At 43.7% G+C, this 23,413-nt stretch overlaps 3 protein-coding genes across 4 annotated transcripts in view; all 3 read right to left on the bottom strand.

Moving 5' to 3' along the window:
- Window positions 1-59: 59 nt before the first annotated feature.
- coasy (CoA synthase) lies at window positions 60-6,977 on the bottom strand. Its single transcript, XM_012833441.3, has 10 exons — window positions 6,851-6,977; window positions 5,492-6,218; window positions 4,963-5,177; window positions 4,195-4,326; window positions 3,362-3,551; window positions 3,126-3,190; window positions 2,952-3,036; window positions 2,728-2,825; window positions 2,443-2,589; window positions 60-1,475 (listed from the first exon to the last, which is right to left on the bottom strand). The coding sequence occupies exons 2-10, from the start codon at window positions 6,174-6,176 to the stop codon at window positions 1,404-1,406; spliced, it is 1,689 nt and encodes a 562-aa protein (XP_012688895.1). The 5' UTR covers window positions 6,177-6,218; window positions 6,851-6,977; the 3' UTR covers window positions 60-1,403.
- Window positions 6,978-7,565: 588 nt separating this feature from the next.
- naglu (N-acetylglucosaminidase, alpha) lies at window positions 7,566-13,676 on the bottom strand. Its single transcript, XM_012833376.3, has 6 exons — window positions 13,095-13,676; window positions 11,654-11,801; window positions 11,369-11,515; window positions 11,072-11,157; window positions 10,682-10,938; window positions 7,566-9,944 (listed from the first exon to the last, which is right to left on the bottom strand). The coding sequence occupies exons 1-6, from the start codon at window positions 13,511-13,513 to the stop codon at window positions 8,737-8,739; spliced, it is 2,265 nt and encodes a 754-aa protein (XP_012688830.2). The 5' UTR covers window positions 13,514-13,676; the 3' UTR covers window positions 7,566-8,736.
- A 4,716-nt stretch (window positions 13,677-18,392) lies between these two features.
- The window catches only part of atp6v0a1b (ATPase H+ transporting V0 subunit a1b), a 21,586-nt gene continuing 16,565 nt past the window's right edge, over window positions 18,393-23,413 (bottom strand). For both annotated transcript variants that reach the window (XM_031561058.1, XM_031561059.1), the window contains exon 22: window positions 18,393-20,628. In XM_031561058.1, coding sequence (XP_031416918.1) covers window positions 20,535-20,628 — 94 coding nt within the window. In that variant the 3' untranslated portion in view covers window positions 18,393-20,534. The remainder of the gene's footprint in view (window positions 20,629-23,413) is intronic.

The raw sequence follows: 23,413 nt of genomic DNA, 5'->3' as shown, positions 1-23,413 counted from the left end.
CAAAAGTTTGTGGCATAGTTATGGTTTACATTGTTTGTATTTTGAAAAAAATATGGACAGACATTTAATACATTTTAATGTTGCTGTTTTACTTCATAACACAAGTAATCAACTAGGTACCATTCTTCCAAATCATCTTTGTTCAACTAGTATGCATTAATCTCTCTGAAAAACTTGAAAGCTTAATAAAATATGAAATAAAAACTGACATTGGTCATCTGGAAATCTCTCCAGCCTTGTCACAGTGAACCATTTAAAAAAAATAGAGCTAGGACTAAGCCAGACTACCTTCTGAAAAACAGTATTTCTGTCCGGGCTTCACTTTATCTACATGATGCCCGACTTCTACGAAGATGGAAATGGCTGACCAAGTTCTCAAGCCTCGTCAGCGAGTCCACAGTAGGCACATTAATATATGCGGTTCCTGTTCGGAGTAACAGCATTCTGATATGGAGAAACCAAGTCCATGTGGGTCTTTTTTTAAGACGTATCTTGCTAATGTTGCATAACCGATCACCTTTATGTGTGTACACCTATTCACTCTGACAATAACAGAAATTCAGTGTCACAAACCTTCTGAAAAACAAGGGCACTGCTGTACCATATCCTGAGTACATCGAGCACTTTTTGTAATTCTATTTTATCTCCTTCCAGGCATTGTATTTAAAAACAGAGATACTGAACATGAAACTGACTCTGATTAAGTGAGTCACTTGAAAAGCTGTAGGCATAGCGAGAAGAGGCAGTGCTGGTTTCCCAGCCATGGACTAGTGGGTTTCTAAACCTTTTGGGAACCGCTTTTGCGAACGGATGTGAGAACAGGTGAGATGTCAAGTCTGTTTTCAATTAAAATCCAGCACATCCCAGCGCAATTATGATCCATCTTGTTTTATGGGTTGTTGGAATATTGTCCATAGTCTTTAGTATGCTATATGAGGAAAATCTAGTGTTTTAGTGTAGAGATTTGACCTTGGTAGCAAGGACTTCTATGGGCCAGCCTGTGGAATACACACTTAAAATAAACATCTATTACATATTTTAAAATTAGGCAAAAATGTATTTGTCTGGAAAAAAGCCATGAGGGTCAGAATTCTAAACACTGCATTCTGTGTGCACTGACGTGGTTTGTTTAGAAGTAGGTGAGTCCTCATCCTTGGTAGCGGTTTCAAGATGATGTATGCTTCGGGTGAGGTTCTCACTGGATTCACCAGGGCTCCTTCCTTTGTGCATCTATTAAAGGCTAATTCAAATGTTATTGGATATTTGGCTGGGGTTAAAAACAAGTGTTCCTTTCACAAAGTCCAAACACACACTTTTGGAATCCACCAGTGTTTCTTGACTGACTGTGTGGGGGGTGGGGGGTTGTCCAGTATTTGGACATGTGTCCCATCATCCTCCCTTTCTTATGAGGGCAAGCCTGTCTCCTGCAGTCTCTGTTTGATTCGTTGCCGCAGCAGGTCCCAAGCTTTCTGTACCTGTAAATGTGACACATACACAAAGAAAGGTGTGACCAGATCATACAGCACAGCACTCTACTGCAATCTCATCAAATCCAGAACAGATCCACTAAATCACTCTTTAGAGCCTCGGGCTTCCAAACATCACATCAGGACCTAAGCATATTGGGCACTACAGGCATATTGTCAAATCCTGATTCACCTTCGCTGGGACTGTGGATGAGGGGCAAGTTTGGACGTAATATCTCGTATACATTTGAAATCCGTAACAATGTCAGATAACAACAACAACAACATGTAATACTGTACTTACAGTTTTAAGTTAAATTGAGGAGACTGTCACATCAGCTAGATAACTAGCTATCATTTCATGCAAATGAACCTCTGCCATTTAAACCGTTTAAAAGTGCAGTCCGCAATTCTGCAAATTGTGCAAATTCAGCAAATTGCGGCCCCTTAGCTGTCTGTTCAGCATTTGCACTCCAAAAAAACTCACGTGTTTGTACACAGCCCTGGTTCTGTAAATATGAAACATAGTGGCTCAGACCGAGCCATAAACAAGAAGGGGTGCAATTTGATTTGCTGTTGAGCTCAAATATCAAATATGCAATTCGAAAAAAGATTATTTAATAGTTTCCTTAGCTAGCATAGCTTCTCAGAAACCATAGTAACCAGGCATGAAACAAACTGTGGCAGAAGATTGTTACTAAGTCACCAGGGGGTAGAATGACGGAACGACTTTGCCATATTAACAACATTTGCTCCAATTCCCACATGACGCCAACAAAGCCTACTAACATGAAATGAATGGCTTCCAATGCAAGTGGGAGTGACCTATGAAGCTGCGGTCTCCAACAGACCTGAGCACAGTCTACAGGAGTGAGATGAATCTTAATATGAGTTAATTCTATAACATGTGATTGCACTGAATGAATGAATGAATGAATGAATGAATGAGAAAAGGTCTGATGACGTGACGAATCACCTGTTTCTGGGTCTGGTCCGGCTCCCATAGGGTGCACAGCACCACATTGGCATGCTGAATCTGCTTAGCGCTGGGCCACTGAGACCGCAGCCGCCGCACGGCGTCCTCCTCGCTCACCCCGTCCCGCTCCACAATACGCCGGACCGCCTGACAAAGGGAGAGGGGTAGAAGAGCGATGAGATGAGAGGTCACATGTGCTCATAATTGTGAGCAAAAGACGGTGGTTTTTGGGAAACAGCGAAGGGAAGAGAGGGAAAAGCTTAGCTGCTCCAGCAGCTGGAGTACCTCTTCCTCTGGAATGGTGGCGACCCACACTTCATGCACCAGACTCTCCCAGCCCGCCTCCAGCAGCACTGCTGCATCCACTACACACACGGGTTGGCCTGCGGTCCAAAGAAAACACATGCTTACAAATGGCTGGAAAGTCACTCAATATATTGGATAGATGTGATGACTAGATGTGATGACTAGAAAGGCGACACACACGTTTTTAGAGTGTTTTACCATACCTTCTTCTTTAGCCTGTTGTATACGTTTTTTAACCAGCAGTGCAATTTCTGGCCACACAATATCAGTCAAAGCTTTCAACCTTTCCTGCAACACAAAAAAGACAAACACTTGCATTTGAGCTTCGCTTCGCTTTGACATAAGCTTCCCTTTTTATAAACCATTCAATACAGTACCTCATTCCCAAACACCTTCCGGCCCAACACCCGTCTGTTTATGGTCTTATCCTCATTCAGTATATCTGAAACAGAGTATCAAACTGTTAAAATTGGTATCAGTGTATGTATTAAAATTAATGATTCAGATTATATACACAAGACACAACCTGACTAGAAGACTTAAGACATTTTCATCTGTGACTTTCTCTATTGATCTCAACGGTCTCCACGTCTTCTCCAGAGCACTGGCTCACCTGCTCCAAACTCCTCCACCACCCTGTGGTAGGCGGTGGCCCCAGGCAGGTACGTCTCGTGGCCTAGCTGGTCGCTGTCGATGCGTGCAGCACCCAGAGCCTCTAGGCGACGGGCGATGGAACTCTTCCCACTACCACTGCCCCCCGTCAGCCCAATCACGTATGGAGCGAGTGGGAGGTCCGATCGAGGCTGGAGTGCAGAGGGGAGGGATAAATAAATATATTACACATTGGATGAGCACATGGGTGTTATGTAAATAACACACTGGGGTTGGAAACCTAACTAGGCCTGGTCTTAGAAACACCCTGCAAGTGTTGTCTTTTAAGTGTCTTCCTTTTAGTTATCTTGTAACTTTACTCTTGTTTTCATTTCTAAGGAGTAATATTCAGTTGAGGACTCTGCACAGCCTTTTATTTGAGAATGCGTGAGTTAGGGCTGGGCTATGTATAATTAATTCAATGAATTAAAATTTTTGTTTTTGAACCATGTGAGAAATGCCCAAATTCACAAAATTGAGATTAGTGCTTCCTCTGCTGTTAGACCATAGATAGTAACAACCATAGACATAGGAGACTATTTTTTAATCATGTTTTGTCTTAAGTTCATGTAGACAGAAAAGAATCGTCGAAACAAAAAAATCAACATTTAACTTTTTGGCCATATCGCCCAGTCCTAACGTGAGTGTATCCTTTTGCCACCTCAAGAATTGTCACTGCAGTATAATCTCTGTAAAACTACAATCGAAATAAAAATCTCTGTCTATTTTCCCATGCTAATGTCAAATACACCAAATACTGTACACTAAAAATAATAAATTTGCATAAACGCATACCTTGGGTGGGATGAGCAAGGTGCCCAGCAGGCGGGAGCGCAGACTTGAGGAGCTGATCTTCTCCTCCTCGATCTCCGTGTGGTGGGCATCCTTAATCAGCTGGATCTCATACAGCACCAGCTCTGGGAGGCCCTGAGAGCAAACGCAAAAGTGTACGGCTGCCATCAGGTGTAGGTCTTTATCGACTTTAAGACAGTGGCCACTGGGTCATATGCTTGTGAAATAATGCTTTATACTTGATTGCTCAAGTCTGAGATGTTGTGCATCCCATGCTCCCACAGACTGCTGTCTACTACCAGTACTTTTCCAAGTATCTGGCCAGGTTTTGCCTTCAGTTGTTTCACGGTTTGGCTAGAATCTAATCCGCTGGTGTCTCACATTTTATTACCCTTTATATTTATATAACTTATTGTTTTGTTCCTTTACTGAATGTACAAGCCTATTTCAAAAAACTAAAACTTAAGAAAAGACAGTAATGTGCAAAGTCCAGTAGGGTGTTCAAAGACAGTGATCATTTGACGCTGAAACAGATGAAACACTAGATTGCAAAGATTAACTCTGAACCGGTAAACCATTTATGCTGTTCCTCCTGAACAGCAACACATGTGGGCTTACCCTGAGAAGGGTGAGACAAACACTGAGCTCAGACTCTGCAGAACTCACTGAATACCTAAAAGCAAAATCTAATAATCCTGAATGAAACCAGTAGAATGATGTCTAAAAATAACGTCCTCTTTCCTCAGTATAGTGCTGGGAAGGCAAACATACATTTTCCAAACGCCTTTTGTTCACGGCCTCGCCCCCTCTCTTCGTCTCCTCGCTGACCACAATGCATTGCAGCTGGGGGTCCGTGATGGAAGGGCCAAAAGGGTCGAAGAGCGGCACAATCTCATACTGCAGCGAGGGCTTCACGTCTCCCAAGAACTCCTCCAGCCTCTGCACGCGCTGAGGGTACGGCTCGATCAACTCTTTTAACACCTTATCTGCATGAAGAGAGAGAGAGAAGTAACAACAGGGAAACAACACATTAGTGAGAGGAAATAGGAGAGGTGGATAAAAAGACACTGGCAGGAATGGGGAAGAGACACACACACTGTCAGACAGACAGAAAGCCAAGTCAATTAAAGTATCTGTGGTATTTCACCACACAGAAGGCCTGTTCAAACAGGTTTGCATCAGCCCAATGTTATCAGTGTACGCTCAATGTGAGTAGGAAAACAGCTCACAGTGTAACCAGTATACTACACAAACACAAGTTCAGCATGACTATACAGGTTCATGTGAGGGCCACACTCACTCTTAAGTAGCTCTTTATCTGACACCCCAATGAGGAAGCGCCTGTTGGCGAGGAGACAGGAGATGTTCAACAGGGTCTTGTGGGCACCGTGGAGGCGGTCGAATGTTCCTCCGACCACCACATCACTGAACGTCTCCAACTGGGCCTTACTCTTCTCCTCTTCCTCCTTTTCCTCACTTCTCTCCAGGACCTGCAGCTGTGGATGCAGCAGCACGGACCTGAGGCCAGGGTTACACACATAGCAGTGGCCAGTGTATTTCTGCAGGCACTGAGCCACCAGTGATGACTGACCGGGGTCCTGCAGGGCATAGTCTGTCAGCACCACCTCTGGGAAATGGGAAAGGGACTGTGGGGAGGGGAAGGGGTTAGCCCCTCCATTCGAACCCAGACTAGCCACGCTGGGTTGCGCTCGCATGTTAGTCAGCAGCACCCGGACGTCGAGATGGCCACAGACATCGGCAGCGTCGCTGTACAGGTGGGAGATGAGGCTGGAGAGATCAACAACAGGGGGGATGTAGACGGGCCGAGCTTGGCCAGAGGCGCCCAGATTCAGGCCTGGGTGGAAGTGCACATACAGCGTCCGCTCTACAATCTGGGCAGCAGAGCTCAGGACAGGTGCAATGCGCAAGGGTAAGGTGTGCAGGGGGGATGTGAGGACCAGTATTCCCGTGCTGAACATCGACATGGTAACCAGCACAATGTTCTGAGCAGTCACTCACAGCATTACCTGTCAGGGAAAAAATGACATTACATTACATACAATTTATTGACTACAATATAAAATACCAAACAGTTATATTCAAATGCGCTTGCTTGCAAGTACAAAACAGAGAATTCATAATATTTCATAATATTTGTATTCTAGGAACAAGAGGAACCGCATAAATACAAGTTTGGGGAACGCTTGAACTTGCTGACTTCAATTTAATGTAATTTCCACTGTAAGGCCAGTTAACTGTTAAATTGAACTTGTCCCCCATAAAAGAGCATACAGGTAAACTGGCGTGGCTATTTAAGGTTGGGGTATACGTTTACGTTTCTCAGCGTAAGCCAGTTGCTGTTTTAAGACAGTTACTGTACAACATAGCGTTATAATCAACTCCTTCAAACGACAAAAGTAACATTTTGAAACTTGTATAATGTGCCATACCTTTCTCATTTAAACAAGATGACATTAGCTAGTAACCTTCCTAAAAAACAATTAGCCCTCTGAGCTAAAGAGCCGTTCCACCAATCCTATGATCCAGACCAACTAGGAACGATAGCTACCTAGCAAGCCTGCTAGCCTCTTAGAGGCAGATCCATAGACAGTAAAAAGAAGGGCAAGCCGAATAAACTTATAAATGTTGTACACATTACCATGTCGAGAACCAGCAGAATCGTGCGATGTTTCAGCAAAACGTCCTGCCCCTCGTATCCTACATTATTAACTAGTGTTTACAAAGTTAGCTAACTCTCACTCGGGTCTCCTTCCGACTGGATACTGTCCATTTGACCTAGTGCCCACGTGATTGCGTACTTAACGTTTATTGGACATAGCGACAAGTACATTCCTGGCCTTCAGGGAAATGTAGTCTTCTATGATGGGACAGACATCGTAAAAAGGCGATCTAAACATACAAAATAACAAATGAATGAATTCTAATTCAGTTCATCACGCAATGGTCAGAGCATATTTATGATTGGGAGGTCATGTAGGGATAATCTATAATAGTCTAATTTGGAAGTGTAATGGCCTAAAATACTCACCGCATAATAATTGCACCTACTATAAAGATATTTAAAAACCGGCAGCGCTCTTAACTTCCTCGGTGTAGCCTATAGGCCTATACTTTCCAGATTACCCTGATCATAGCGCATAATTCTGAGATGACAGGCAGCTCCCTGCAACCATCGTGCTGTTCCCACTGACCCAAATGTGACTTGGCCTATTGTAATAAGTTTGCATAAAGAGAACAGGTGAAATATGGTGAAGTAAAAGCAGTATGATGAAAAGTAATGATGTTACATAGTCATGATCACAGCAAAGTGGTTGTGGTGTAGCCCAACATCACACAAAAAACAGACAGGCATGGACAGTATGAAAAGTATGGCTTTATTTGACAAAATATAAAAAATAGCATTTTGTTCTCAATTACTATTCATATTCACAATGTAATACGTTGTAAACCTATCACTGTTTTGACTGGTCAGTAATTAAGGTTTGGGGAATTACAGCGGTTCAAATATGTACAGAAACAGCCACACACACATATAAATACACACCAGACTAGCCAATTAATGGCTGCAATTGAAATATTGTGTACCACGGAGTAAAAACATTTCAAAGTTCGTCAAAAGATACATTTTCCAGGCAGTAAACACTGAGTGAGTTTACAGAACACTCCCCAAACTTGGCCATATGAAATAGATTTTCATAGACTAGTCACTGTATATCTGGTGTAAGAGCTAACAGGCATGGTTGTCATTTTAGTCCCGTGGTGCACATGCAATGGACAACAATTATTTAAAATGAATTACTTAAATTCTGTCAAATCAATGTTTGTACAGTATTTACAGTTTCCAGTTGTACAGTACATTTTTATGATACTGCAGTTTGAATAAAAACTTGCTCAACAGTCCCCTGAATTAAAAGGTATGAACCTGTGCAGGTCCAGTCTGATCTTCAGAGACACTCTTGAAGCTGTAACAAGGAGGTTCAATCCTTTCTCAAAAAAATTATATTTAGAGTTATTTTTAGCATATCTACTTGTCTCACAAGTACAGTCAGTCAATTCCCTGTAGGAAACAGAATGAATAAAGTGATGTTCAGCCCTAGGTTAAGACAGAAAATATATATAAAAGTATTAAAGGCCTCTGAGGTGTTACTCCCACTGTCTATTACAACAGAATAAAACCAGGCCAAGATGTCTACCAGACATTGGTGTATACAGCTAAAATGTCATCATATTACAGAGGTCTCAGAAGTCTCATTCCACCCAAATATGTGTGAACACTTTTAGCCATTCATGGCAACAAAAGTTATCAGATAACACTGAAAGTTTACCCAAATGCTGTCAATGTCTATCCTGGATAGCAGCTGATATTTCCCAGTGTTCCATATACATTTTGTGGTATAAAAAAAAAAAAAAAATGAAAATAAAAAATCCATTGAAATGGCTTTAGTTGTGTTTTATACTCCTTAAGAAGTAATGGTCATTGGAGGTACAATTAATTACCTAAGACACTGCAGTTGGTTGGTTGGTTCACGTTAACCTCTTAAGTGCTTGAGGGTAGTATTTCAGGAAGATCCTTCTTGCAATGTCATAAGTATTGCCAAGTGGTTTAAAGGGGTATTTCCGCTCATTATAAACAAATCCTTTCTCTATTTGAAATACTTCTTGGTTGAAGGAATCTTGTCTGAAGGGTCTGCCTCGGTCCAAACATTCCACCAGTGTGTTGACAAACAGCCCCCACCTCTGGGAGTAGTAGTCCTCCATGAGTCCACCCCACTCCTTGTTGGCATAGTCCAGGATGTTACCCTCTGGTCCCCAGAGTGTGAGCTGGTTCCTCGCATTGATATCATACAGCTGAGCCTCCCTCTCATTTAATCCCATAGAGCGTGCATTGTCCAGCCACACCCCGAGTAAGAAGTGGTAGTTACTGGACAGGAGGCGGTCGAGCTCAGGCAACAGATCATACATGAGTACACCACCTGCATTTAAAAGCTCTGGAAGCTTCTGCGCCTGAAAGGCGTCGCGGATCTCCCGATAGAATTCTGTGGTAAGCAGCTGGAGGGCTTGTCGCGTGACGTCCACCAGGTCATAACGGAAGGTCTCGGTAGCCATCAGCGTTGGGGCTGCCTCAAAGAGCAGCCGCCACGCCTCGTAGAGGTGAGCAGGGTCGTACCATATGTCGGTCTTCATGTGTAGTGATGGCCGGCGCACCAGTGGGCTGTGATTGTGGTTCTTGTATCCTGCCACGGTACAGTTGTACACGCTTCGGAACAGCAGCCGCCACGCAGCACCCAACCGCTCGCCCATGTTGCCATAGCGACGGGCTGCATACAGAGACACCCACTTGAGCAGGTTAACGGGTTCCTTCCGCCAGGCGAGCTCGCTAATCAGCTCGTATACCACAGGATTCTGCTCGATGCCCTCTGGTGCCATGCCAAGTCCGACCAGCGTGGAGTTGGGGAAGCGCAGCGCCTCAAAGGGTCCCAAGTTGACCTGCTGCACTGTGCCGAACATGCCATTGTTCCCACCAAAGTTGTGCAGCATACACCAAATGAAGGGCTGTCCATAAAAGGACTGTGTGAAGGAGAAGGCTGGCAGTGACTCAGCAAACAGGTCCAGCACAATCATTCTCCCCAGAGGGACACCGTGCAGCAGCGCTTTGACCTGGGCTGGCCTCCAAAACGCTGTGTCAGAAACAAACAACCAGCCTTGCATCAACCAGACTGCTTGTGGGTCCACTGCAGAGAAGAGAGAAAGAGAGGATTACAGACACAATGTCTGTGAAGCTGTTTGTGCCTCAAAGACAAGCTGGATTGTGCTCAGCCCTGGCAATTATTAATCAGACATGTCATAGCTACAGCAACTGCTAAAGCAGAGACAGGAAGACTTATGACACGATGACATCAAGAGGCTAATAAAAATAACTAGTGAAAAATAGGAGCAGCAGAGCCAATAACTACACACACTCTTAGTTGTTAGCATAGTACATTAGCCAACTTTGCGTCACCACTGACTGGATTGATGAACAACAGTTGACTAACTGTTACATGAACTCCAAGCAGAAGCGCCTCTGCCATCTTGGGTTTATGTGGGGATTGTAGTCTGGAAATAAGTTTCTGAGGCTGCTGTTTGGGGTCCACCAACCAGTGACCACCGAAAAATGTCTCAGGCGGCCTCAGATGAAGTCTAAAAAGAGGTATCCACCAATCTAGCTGGGGTTCTCTGCAGCTTATATATGGTATAAGTGAGTGGATCTGTTTGGGGGATAAATGGTGGAATGTAAATCTGTTTGGGGGATAAATGGTGGAATGTAAATCTGTTTGGGGGATAAATGGTGGAATGTAAATCTATTTGGGGGATAAATGGTGGAAGAGGAGATGGGAAGGGGGGTGAGATGTGATTTTTAAATCAAAGAAATAAGTTAACTTGGTTACAGCTACTAAAATGATTTGTCTACCTAGATGACCATGATTACCTGAGGTCATGGTGGTGAAGACTGCGTTACTGACAGAGGACAGGTATGCAGGTTCAGAAGAAGAGGGCGTCATCTCGTTAAAGGTGTCTGCTCCGTAGATGTGGTCAGTCCCAAACTGCTCCACCATTTGGGACAGGAAAAGCCCCCCAATCCTCTGGAAAAGGGGGTCCCGTGGATCCAGCAGGTAGGCGCAGGAGTAGGTGCAGTTGAAATGGCTCCATGGATTCAGCTTCGTCACGTTTGCTTTCGGATAAAGTCTGCAGAAAAGTCAGAAAAGGTCATAAGGCCTACTACAGTTATACCATTACCACCCAAATCAGTTGGTATTTTAACATGAAAGTGCTGAACTTATTTGCACATCCATCCCCACAGTGGGCATTTAAAAATTACCTGGTGATTCCTGGAGGCACAATCCCAGAGAAGGCTGGCAAAACAGGAATCATTCCAAGAGCCCTCATCCGATCCAAAATTTTAAACTGTTCAGATTAGTAGTATAAGCAAAAATAGAATCAGTTAATAAAATGTTGATCAGATCAAGTGTATTGTCTTAAATAATCAAGTTTTGGAGGACAATCAATTTTCTCCAGGGAAAAACACAAGCTTAACGAAGAAGACAAATATTTTTTTAAACTTAGACACTATTGGGTAATGCATTGTTGATCAATTATTTCCTGAAGCGTTTCAAACCTGTAGATGAAGTTGCTTGACATGCCAAGACTGGGGAAGTGGGCCACCCCATTGGAACAAGTTGCCCATGCGATTCCAGGCCAGGAATGCTGGACCAGTGAAAAACTGATCCATCTCAGTCTGGTTCAGGCCAAGGGACAGGTACACCTGACACATAAGGACAAAACTATATATAATTTGAAAGAGTGGTCTGCAAAATGCATTCTAACGTATTCAGAAGTAATTAAACCATATGATGGCATTACAGGACCACTATAAACAACACATATACCTTAGATCCATTACCTCTTGCCACAGGGCTTCTTGCCCCGTATATGCTAAAGGCATGTTAATACCATTGAGTGCCATCCAGTCGATCTCCCTCTGCCATCGTGGCCAATCCCACCACACACTTGAGTAACTCTGGGTGCACACATTCTGATAGTACCTAAATCTGGAAACAATGAGAAAAATAGGAGAATTTGCTTTCTTCCAGAGGCAATGTCTATGGTATTTAGCTTGAGCTGAGCCAAACCATTTCTAATTGAGAAGATCACCATCAGAACAACTGACAATTGTTAGGCAACAGACACATCACCTTTATAATTCTCAGTAGGCCATGTAGTAAAGAACCCTCCTCTGCACCTGACTGCAATGAATCCATGAAAGCACAGACAAGCTAGAGAACGCAATGACGAGCCACTGGGGTCAATTAAGAAAGGTTAAGGGTCCCAACCGCTTCAAGCGTACCATGTCAGAATTGAACACAAACAATGTGCTACTTTCACGGGCCGCCACTCGAACAAAACAAGGACCTCAAGCCCGTTTTGCCCCTAGCTATGCTATATCTGAACACTCTCCACGATGCTACAAATAACAGCCAATGCTTTGGCATGGAGCCTGGCTGGCACAGTTCAAGGATCAAATTGGGATTCACAAACAAAAATGCAAAGCTGGCAAGAAGCCCACTCTACTAGGGAATTTGACGCCAAATTTGTTTCAGTGTACTGAAGAAGAAAAAATGTAAAATAGACTATAGGTTACATTAACTGTAGCCTATTACGTTGAGCTGATGTTGCAGACCATGTTTCTGCAGGGCTAAGAACTGACCAGGTATATTAAAACCACTAGACTAGTCCTACCAAAGTGGCAACAATATCCAATCAGATGACTGCTACAATAACTTGACTGTCAAACTAAAATTAGGTTGTGGCCGGCTGGAGCTTTCAAAACAACTTGTGAGTTCTGCCCAAATAAGTAACCTAGGCTACATAATCTGACAGTTACATAAACAATTTCTAGACCACCATGGTGGGATGTTCTGCACAACCACACCATGCCTGAATAGCCCACATAGCACTGCTGCCTGGTGCGGTAACTATATTTTCATTGATGGCATCTAACAATGTGTGCAGGCATGCGTAACACTACTTCAAAGTTGGCTACTGTGGCGTTTCAGTGTGCCATTTGAGAGACGAGTTGAAGACTGATCCAGTCACAATATGCAACCCCATCTCAATCAACTAATAATTCCAAGCCTTCACTGCGGGCTAGGCAACTTTTGTTTTATGTTTCGTTCCATGATGCGATGATGAGACTTCCCTTGTCATTAGTTACATTCCTATGCACGGACAGAAGATGTTTGACTTGTGGTTTTGTTGAACTTTGGCAATCAAAATAAACAGTAGGCACTGCCTGGATAAACTGTCAATATGCGAAGACAGAAACAGACAATAGGCACACTCACCTGTGCTGGGTACTGATACGCAAGACGCCGGTAAGAGTAGGCAGTGGACGAGGAACGTTCAACTGATTCCCTGACCAAGATATGTGACAATTACAGAAATACTTCAAATAATTATATATCCCAGTAGTCACGGCCACCCCCGTGCTTCCAATAGCTACGATCTTGTTATTTTTCGCTGACCGGAGTTCACAAACGTCCAGAGTGTCGTTAGAAAACGTTCTGTTGACCAACACAATGAATTCTCTGGATCTACCACCAAGAACACGTTTCAGGAGTTCAACCACAGCTTTTGCCTGCGTCTTATCTGAGGCTTGAGGTTTGAGATGCGATAAAGTATGGTATTCACAATCGCCTAGATAAAGAAGTGACGCGATAACTAGCAAGACGAAAGGTGCAAAACATCCACATTTGGTTTTCATTTTGTTATAACTATCTTAGTATATGCCAATTAAAATAATTATACGAAACCAAAATACAACTTCTCTAAAGAGAAACGCGTTAGATCCGTGGTGGGAAACAGGAAGCAACTCATGAGTTCTCACACAAACATCCAATCAGAATACGCCTACCCACAGCCCTTTCAGGCAGAACCAATAAAACGTTCCCAATTGAAACAAACTAAGTAGTATCAGTTGCTCACATGATGTGCAAGTGAGAGTCCAATTAGTATAATTTGGGCTAAACTAGTTTACAACTTGATAAAACGCTTCACGAAACTGTCTGTAGGCCTGTTCTTTTAGCCTACTGCACAACATGCAAAAGAAATACACTATAATGGGGATGAACATACCTTTCTTCCCGCGGCTGTCTGGTAAAGAATGCAAAGATTTTTATATATTACAGGTGTCTCTGACTAAATAGGTCCTGTACCCCAAGGCTTTTTTAATCTCCATATGAAGAAATAGGTCCACGTCACTACATACACTTCACTAGACTACACTATAGGTCTAATCGAACCACTGTGCTTTCATTATACTTACACCATTCATGATGACCTGCTCACGAGTCTATGTATAAAATGACGTGTCTATGCAACAGTTTTGATGTTTTCTATTATATATTTATTTGGCATGAAAGGGGATTTACAAATTAAGTTTATAGTAATTAGTATTGTATTATGTAAATATCACATTTATGCAATGTCGTTGCATCCGCCCCAATGAAAAATGTATATGCCTGCACTGGTTATTATTATGTGTGGCTACTCACCATATCTCGTAAGGAAAGACTAGACAAACTTTCTGTATACTGAAACCGACAGCTACATCACCAACCGTTGCTGCCACCTGGTGGCGCTTACCTGTAAGCCAGAATATAAAAACAATTAAGGCAACAGTATATGCACCAATGTTGCCACGTTTAAGGTATGTATTTGTAGGCAACTAGTTTTGGCATAACCTTCATAATTCATTTTTTATCACATATAGTTATATAAAGAACAGATAAACACACCTGTTGTTTCCACTAGCCGCCCAGACTATGCCACATAGTTCTGTGGTCCAAGATGGACCACCACTCAGAAATATAAGAAACGTTTCCCCCCCCACTGCAGAACTCTATCACCAAAGGACACCATTTAGCATGCTAACAAGCATTTATCAGTGGCATCTGTGCTGATGATAGTGTTTGTGGGGGGTTTGCATGCTTTTAAGGTAGTTAGGAAGTTTTAGACCAAAATGTATTTCTGCTGTTTTAAACCAATGTAATGTATTATGATCTTTTCTTGGACCCTCCCTTCAATATTCAAATGGTCATTTACCTGCTTCATGGGTCCTTGTGCTTTATGTTGCATTAGCTCTAATGGGTCCTGGACTACTCTGTAGAGTTTGAAAGATGTTAGTGCTTATGGTGATAAAATTGACCTTACTTGTACTTAAAGTCATATTGTAAGCATACTGTGTGTTTATGGAGGTTTCCCATAATGAAATGAAACCATAAGTGTCCTCAGACCAATGCAGAAAACTGTAATTCTCAAACTTGTGGAGCAATGTGGCTGATCCTTAGAGTGAAGAAATTAAACTTCTGTGATTCAGAAGGGATTTGTGACCCCACATGCCCCTGAGGGGGCCGCCAGGTTACCCTGGATAGCCTGTGGCATGCCATAGTATAATGAACTTGATGTTTAGATAATTGGCAGTGCATCGTTTCTTCTGTTATGGTGATGGCAAAAAATGTTAGCACAACCATCAGCATTTGCAGGCAAAGGTCCTACTACATGGGAGGAGAGAACAGAGACAAGTTAGTATACAGAATATCAGACTAAAAAGGACTACAAATTCTACTCTGCTTATGATACTGTGTGCCAGCCTATTTACTTGCAATATAAATACAGGCCATCACTGACATCATTTTCTGCTTATCCTTATAATAGTGACCTTATGAGGCCACTGGTTTGCCACTAAGCATTTCCACAACCAATACTTTGAAGGCAGGCCCTCTCCATTTGTATCCACTCTTATATATGTATCATGATTCATGTATATACCATCTTGTATGTATCATGGGATTTTTGTGTATCATGTATACATGCCGCATGTATTTGTGCAGTGCAATTGTTGCATAGTATTAACTATTTCAGGCCAGAGTCAAGGATTAAACCCAAGCCCCTGCATTGCTAACCCAGTGTGTAGCACACTGAGCAATGTAAGGGACACATATTATCGTAAAACACTTAAACAAGTATACTGCCTGAAGTTGTCAGCTAAAATGTAAAGATACATGTAGATGAAAGATATTTGAGGAAGGGAAAAAGACAACTTTCAACTTTCATCAAAAACGTCTCTACACAACACTGTAGATTTACAGTTTATGATACACATTCAATCTGTCTGCTAGGACCATAAAAAATTTATATATACACTTGTTTAAAAATAATTCATTCAATAATGATCTATGAATTAATATATTATTTATATTATATGAATTATTCATAATATTAACTATATTCATTATCATTAATCTTAATCAGAGGTGCTGACAGGCATGTTACAGAATGTGTGGTTGACAAGATAAACCAAAAACTGACGTCTGTCCATCTTTCATAGAAAATACACTAATCACCAGTCATCTATGAGTAGTCAAAGCAGGAGAGGGGGTTTTGTTAATTAGGTCTTGAGATATTTTTGAATATATTCTTGGCATTGCTTGTCAACAACAATGCACGAGCAAAAAGCTAATGCGTAAGCATCATCTGCCAGTGCGTACATCTAACAAAATGCAAGCTAACAACTTCAAGACTGAACATGTGACCAAATTAAAATCGTACCCTAGTCTATCCACCTATCTTCACACAGATGTGTTCTATTCCTAGTCTAAGTTAAAGACACACCAGCCTTAACATCGCCTTATGTCCATAGTCTGGAAGGTCCAGTATCCTTGTCTCTAGGCCTCCTGAGGAGAAACTGCAACTATTTCCAGCAGAGTGAGCCCTACTCCTTAATATGACAGCGAGCTTTAACCTTGTATAAATGAAGGACAATAGTTGTCAAAGGCCATGTTCACACTGTATTTTACAGATTTTACATCTCAAAATGTATGTTCAGTATAGATATAAGTGATGAAACTAGGTATATGCTAGCTATATGTCAGTGGACTCAGTATGGCTGGCTTTAAAAATCAAATGTCTTTTCTTTGCTAATCCAATCTATGCAGCACTCTTCACCTGTAAATGGTTATTGTCAAGTTTATTCCTGGATCCTTTGTTCACAAAACTGAGACAGAGAGAGAGATAAGAGAGATATTAATTTGTTTTTACAGTCATGCCCTTAAACTAGAATCTGTTTTTCATTAAATTGTTCAGGAAAAAAGGATTTCCAGTTTTGAGTGGGCTGGGACTTGCACCGACCTGCACAGGAATTTGTGTTGTGTTTAGGTAAGATGTAGAACAGGGTAACCCTCCCTCCTACTGCCAGGCAGAGTGCTTGTGTGTGTGTTTGTATTTGCTGGGCGACAGGAAGGTAAATTACAGTACTAGGGATATCCTCATTTGCTGGTCCATTTGAGATTGTGGGTGCATAGGTTCAACGGGTGAGAAGGAGTTAACAATTACTTAGCTACAGATTACATCATTCACCACACACAGGAAACATTAAGTGACAGCCATTATAAGAGAGTTTATAGTTTATATTCTCTTTTAGTTCCTTGCAGATATAGTACATTTTCATTAGTATGTGTGCTCCCTGGGTACTGAATACATAACCTCTGTGTTGTTCGCACCTTTGTTCAAGCATTTCTCTACCAGTTGACCTATAGTACCATCTAAGAGCATAAACACATCAGAGGACATGAAACAGACAGATACTGAGCCTGGAGTTCTCATCAATCCTTCAGGCACATGTTGCATCCTCCCCTGTGTTTAGTGGGTGGTGGGAATTGGAATGCATGTGTGCGTGTGTGTGTGTGTGTGTGTGTGTGTGTGTGTGTGTGTGTGTGTGTGTGTGTGTGTGTGTGTGTGTGTGTGTGTGTGTGTGTGTGTGTGGTGTGTATGCATGCATGCATGATTGTTTAGGTGTAATTGGCAGCGAGTCTCAGTCCCCAGAGAGAGTAAAGGACTGGGTTGTTCCCAGTGTTCCCCCCTCACACAATGGAGCTTGTGCTTCACCTCCCAGTGGAAATCAGTACAACGGAAGGTATTACAACAAAACAACACAGCACAACTCACTATCTATGAACCGCACCGGACTCCAACACCAGAGCTGATACTGGATCACGACTTCCCTTCCTGTGTCAAAAAGATATAGCCGTGCGCAGTACAATTTGCAGTCTTGTCACCTCTGTCCATTTTCACCGTGGCCTCTCAGACACAACACCAGAACAACAGGGGTGCTGTTATCAGTTCCTGTGGTCTTGTCCAAAGGGACGGAGAGACTTCGTCCGGCCACAGAGAGGAACCAGGTTTGATTCAGGTTACAGGAAGCCACGGGGTGTATTCACTAAACTCACCAAGCCAATTCCAGAACACTGGAGGGACAATGACAGCAGGACTTCTGATGATATTTCCAGAATATTGGAAATTAGCCAGACATTCAGTTGGAATGTCACAGTTTGATGCATACTAGTGTGTCTACTTCTTGAGCTCATATTCTATTCTATATTTCTAATTCTTTATTCTATTCTATATTTCTGTTCTCCAACATGCAACACAGAAGTCCCCCACATTCACTGATGATGATCTCAACATCTATTTGCACCGTAAGATTGATTCGATGAGGCGCTCGTTAACCATAATGATTGTTTTGTATTGTGAATGTGAATTATGACAGTGCCACAGTGGCTTGAGGAGAAAGGAACGGAGCCAAATACTGTCCCAGCAGTTGTACTTTATTGAGAAGGTTCACAAACACTTTGTGATTCACAAGGGCAGAGCAACACACACACCATACAACAGAGTGGAGACCAGCGTCAGAATAGTCACAATATCTTCCATTTAAAGGGGGGCCCCCACTGGGAACGACACACACACACACACACACACATCTGCTGTAACAACAGTGACAAAAACCCACTTCCATGTTAGCGATGACTTGAAATACAACCATATTTATCATGACTCAGCAGACTGAGGCCTACCACACGAGTTCACACAAAGAGATATGTGTTTTTATTGACAACGGCACAAAACCACAGCAAACCACAATTTCCTATCTAGGTGTACAGCACAACAATTTGTGATGGAACACCATCTCCTGACTCTCCGTGGAATATTTGTGATATTCAGGGCTATTGCACAATCGGGATAATGTGTGCAGTGTTGCGTGCTCGATATGATGGGGTGAGATGAGTCTCTCTTCATTGCAATATGTGTTTGTGAAGTAAATGACTCTGGTATGCACACTTCATCATTATCTGCTGTATTGTGCAATATGTTTATCTGTTTCCACCACATCTAAAGGGGATGATCGTCAGGGCAACTGTATGAGCAATGCTGCTGAGAATATTGTTGGCACACTTTACCACTAATACTGAACTTTAATCAGCCGTGGGCAACTTTTTGCAATCATCCAACTGGAACACTAGGAACCAGTTCTGTGATTGCCTGGCACCATTGCTCAAAACATTGCCCCATGTATCATTATTTTAAGTTGCATAACCACTGGGGGTCCGGATTTGGCAGAGAGACTAGCTAGCAGGGCTAAAGAGCGTCTGCCTCTGCGCCGGATCTGGCCCTGATCTGGCCCGGATTCCGCCCAGACTAAGCCGCTGTCTGGAATATCATGTCTGTGCCGAAAGAGCTCACTAGAGGGCGATGTTATAAAAAAAAATGTCTTTGCAATCTGAACGGCATTGCGGGTCTTTTAGAAAACAGCTACAAGTCAGGCTTGCTCCTTTCAGAATTAGGCAGGTGTGCATTACTGCAATCCTGCCAGCTATCCTGCCCCAACACATCATGTAATCTAGATCCTCTCACAGACATGCGCAGGCACCACACTCCATTGCAATTAGGTAATACCTTTGACAAAGGAAACATCTGCTTTCATTTCCCCCCTCTCAGCTGTTCATCTGTCCAACAGTAACAGCCTGTGAAGAATGACAATGGCAAAGAGCAACAGGAAAAACAGAATCAGGGGGAATCCCTGTCATCCCATACATGTTACAGGCCACTCTTTCCCCCTCGGTTTGGTGTCAAAGGATAGACACTGGTGGCACACCTCCACAGACTGGATTGCCTCATCCGTCTACTAGCATTCTGACTCAGCCTCTTCCGATCCATCTGTTGTCCCTTACAGTCGAATGAATCACCCGGTTTTCCACAGCTCAGATCGGGGAAGACCAGGACCAAAGCACTGCATGGTTCCAGAACAACATGATCCCCCCCTGTGCCAAGGCTAACGCTAGCCTTAAGTGAGCAGACTAGTGAGGTGCTGTACCACACCCTGTCTGGCCTTTCAAGATGGTGGATCCCACAGCCATGGCATCCGATGGGTGAATTACTGAGTCAATGATTGTGGGAGTGAGGAATTATCTGAACCCTTCTGAAGCATCCTTGGTATTTTCTGTGGTGGCTCAACCCTGGCCAGGGTCATGTTAGAACTATACATTTTTCCCTGCATGCCTGCTTGAGATTTAAATCCCCTGCCAACTATTTCACCACACACTGTCCAGCATGTGCATCTATGAGGGAGGGATCAGTAGGAGAGATCACAGTACACTGACAAAATGGCTGACAGCAGTGTGTCTGCAGGTCAAGGGTTACAGTGAACAACTTAGAACTACAGAGAGCATGCACAACCCACACTCACACACCCACACACCCACACTCTCTCACACACACACACACACACACACAAACACACACACACACACACACACACACACACACACAAACGCATTTCACATTTCACAAGAGTAGAGGCTCCACTGGTTACACCACAGGACGACTGGCTGGGGGAGCATGCAGAGACGTCTGCTGGGACAGTTGATATTCTCCAGGGCAAGGGCTCCTCATTCATCAAAGCGCCCGTTCAGGATGCTCTCAAAGGAGAAGGGGACGAACTTGAAGCCCTGTCCTTTGTAGAATTTATTCTGGAACTCCACCCTGGCCACAGAAAAAGAAGAAGAAGAGGAGATAGCGTCACTTACGGGCACCAACGTTTGTGATAGCTATCGCTGCAGAACGCCAACCTCTAAATAAACAAGCTTGTTATTGTGACTAAAGCAATTCCCTCAAACAGGTTCCATGATTAGACCTTGAAGGGCACATCGGAATGCATGCTGGATTGACGCAGCGCTCCAGGAGGAACTTTTTCATTTCCATATTTAGGAATCTTGCCCCCTTTTAGTCCGCAATACTGAGTTTACGAGCGGCAATTCCTTGTGCTTGGCCGGTAAATGGCCAGATGCCTGATCACAGATAAACAAAAACCTCTAACACACACGCACACACACAAATTCAGCCACACCGCATTGACACACAGACAGGCATACAGGCTCTAACTCCCATTAATAAAGAGTGCTTAGACAACTTTAACATTTACAGGCTTGGATGGCCCTCTGGAAGTGACGTGCGTGCTGACCTAGGTTAGTCTCCCTTCCTGCCAGGTGACAGGAATAGAAGAGGCCCAAGTGACGGATGGAAAAGCACCTTGCAGATATTTTCCACGCTTTCTGTACGAATTCACACCGTCCCTAAACTTCTGCACGACACTGCTTGCCACATGGGTGCTTTCGCTCCTACAGGTATCACAGGAGGCGGGCAGAGCATTTGTCTCTGAAGATCTCAGCAGGGCTGTTCTGAAAAAGGATGCCCATGAGGAGTGAGCAGGTCAGGGGAGAACAAGTGTTTACCTTCCCGTGGCGACATAATGAGCACTTTGAGCAGTTTTGTTAGTTGTGAGTGTTCTATTTAAGTGCACGGTGTCTGCCTCAGTTAGTTTTGAAGAGAGCCACTCCCGTCCTGCGATACACTCACTGCTCCCAACAGGGAGGTCATGGACTCATCATGTGTCAGTCGAGAGTACGTTTCCATCATGTGTTTTTATAGGTGTGAATTCACCCTCATCCGCACGGCTGCCGTAACATGAAGTGACAAGAAACAGGATCATGCTACCATCTGGTAGTACAGTGCGTGCGTGCATGTGTGTGTGTGTGTGTGTGTGTGTACATGTTTTTGTGTGTCCCTGTACGTGTGTGTGTGTGTGTGTGTGTGTGTGTGTGTGTGTGTGTGTGTGTGTGTGTGTGTGTGAGTGAAGGAAACATGTTAAGAACAGTGGAATGTCTCAGTGCTCTGGCAAATATTTAGCTGACGAGAGAGAGAGAGAGGTTTAAACAAGAGGCGGAGGCTGAAGGAAAAAAAAAAGGGATTCGCATTTATCTTTCCACAGTCAGAGCAGAGGAATGAAGGAAAAGGACACAACGCGTCCTTCACGCATGTGTATCATAGCGTGATAGAGTGTGTGCTAGTGTGTGTGTTGGAGAAATACAGCGAGGGGGAGAGAGTGTGTATATGTGAGTGTGTGTGTGTATGTGTGTGCGTGTGTGTGCCTGTGATCAACGATCACATCAGTGTGTCAAGAGTGAAGGTCATGGGTGAGACGAGCGACTTGTTCATAGTTTCCACTGATGTGGCGCTGTGGAGGGAGAGCCGCGGGGCGGGGGAGTGTCCAGGAGGGAGACCCCAGGGAGGAGCGCACATCGCGGGGCTCTGAATCAGCCCACAGCCCCGGGTAGCACAATGCACCACCAGGGGCTCCTCCGAGGTCACTTCCCCTTCCTCCAGCCAGGCACCCATTCTCTGCACTTCCCTCCCTGAAGAGCCAGTGTTTTCTAGAAAAACATGAACTCTCCAATCCCGAGCAACAACTTTGCTCCCTTTGATGCATTTTCTTTTTCTTTTTCTCTTCTTTTTTTTCCACAGCAGGAAGATCTCTTTAGCTGCTCACTTTCTCCGATATCCCATTTCTCATTAGCGTGACGGCCTGTCACACACCTTCCTCTTTTTCCACCGTCTTGTGCGGGTATCATGTTTGGAGACTGAGGCGGGGCGGAAACTTGAGCTCTCTTTGTGAATTTTCACTTCAAAAAGATGGGAGGGAGGTCGTTTATACTGACAGGCTGTAGGAACAAATTCACCCCCGGGTAAACCTGCCGTAAACAGCAGGCAGGAGCAGCCAGGCAGCTTGTAGTGGCAATGGCAAAACACTTGGGGTTGACAAACTTGCCTGGCACCAGACACAGAGTCCTTTCAGTCCGGCCATCGCACTGTGACCAAACAGAGCACCCGTCACGTCAGATGTACTCTCTGATGTAACTTGTTTATTAGCCCGATGTGTGTTTTTGTGCGTCTGTGTTTGTGTGTTTGAATGTGTGTGTGTGTGTGTGTGTGTGTGTGTGTGTGTGTGTGTGTGTGTGTGTGTGTGTGTTCATGCGTCTGTCCGTAAGGAAAAGTCTACGAATATAAACACTCACACCACAGGGGAAAACATACAAAAAACTCTAACACACACACCGATGCACACACATGCGTGCACGTACGCGCACTGGGTACTAGCCAGAGCCAGACAGGCAAACTCCAGCCCTTATTTAATGACTTGCTCTGTATTACACAATCCCCAGAGACGCTTCAACCGCACGCCTGCCTCCCAAGCTCCAGGTGATTTTCCAGAACGCTTATCTCTCACAGGTGCGCATGTACGAGCACAAACCTTGCCTTATTACAGATCATCTATTTCAGGTGACAGTTCTCTGACTCTGTGTGGGGCAGAACCTTCCTTCTTAGTTGTACCAAATGTGTTGCTTTGAGTGAGTATTTCACAATTCTGAGGAGTATACACAAGGGTGTTTTGTCATATTGTGGTAAAACGTAGTTGTTAATATTGCCAAAT

Source organism: Clupea harengus, chromosome 23, assembly GCF_900700415.2.
Source record: "Clupea harengus chromosome 23, Ch_v2.0.2, whole genome shotgun sequence".
NCBI classification, from domain to species: Eukaryota; Metazoa; Chordata; class Actinopteri; order Clupeiformes; family Clupeidae; genus Clupea; species Clupea harengus.
The sequence above is the reverse complement of the archived record's forward strand: the minus strand, read 5'-3'. Positions and strand labels throughout refer to the sequence as shown.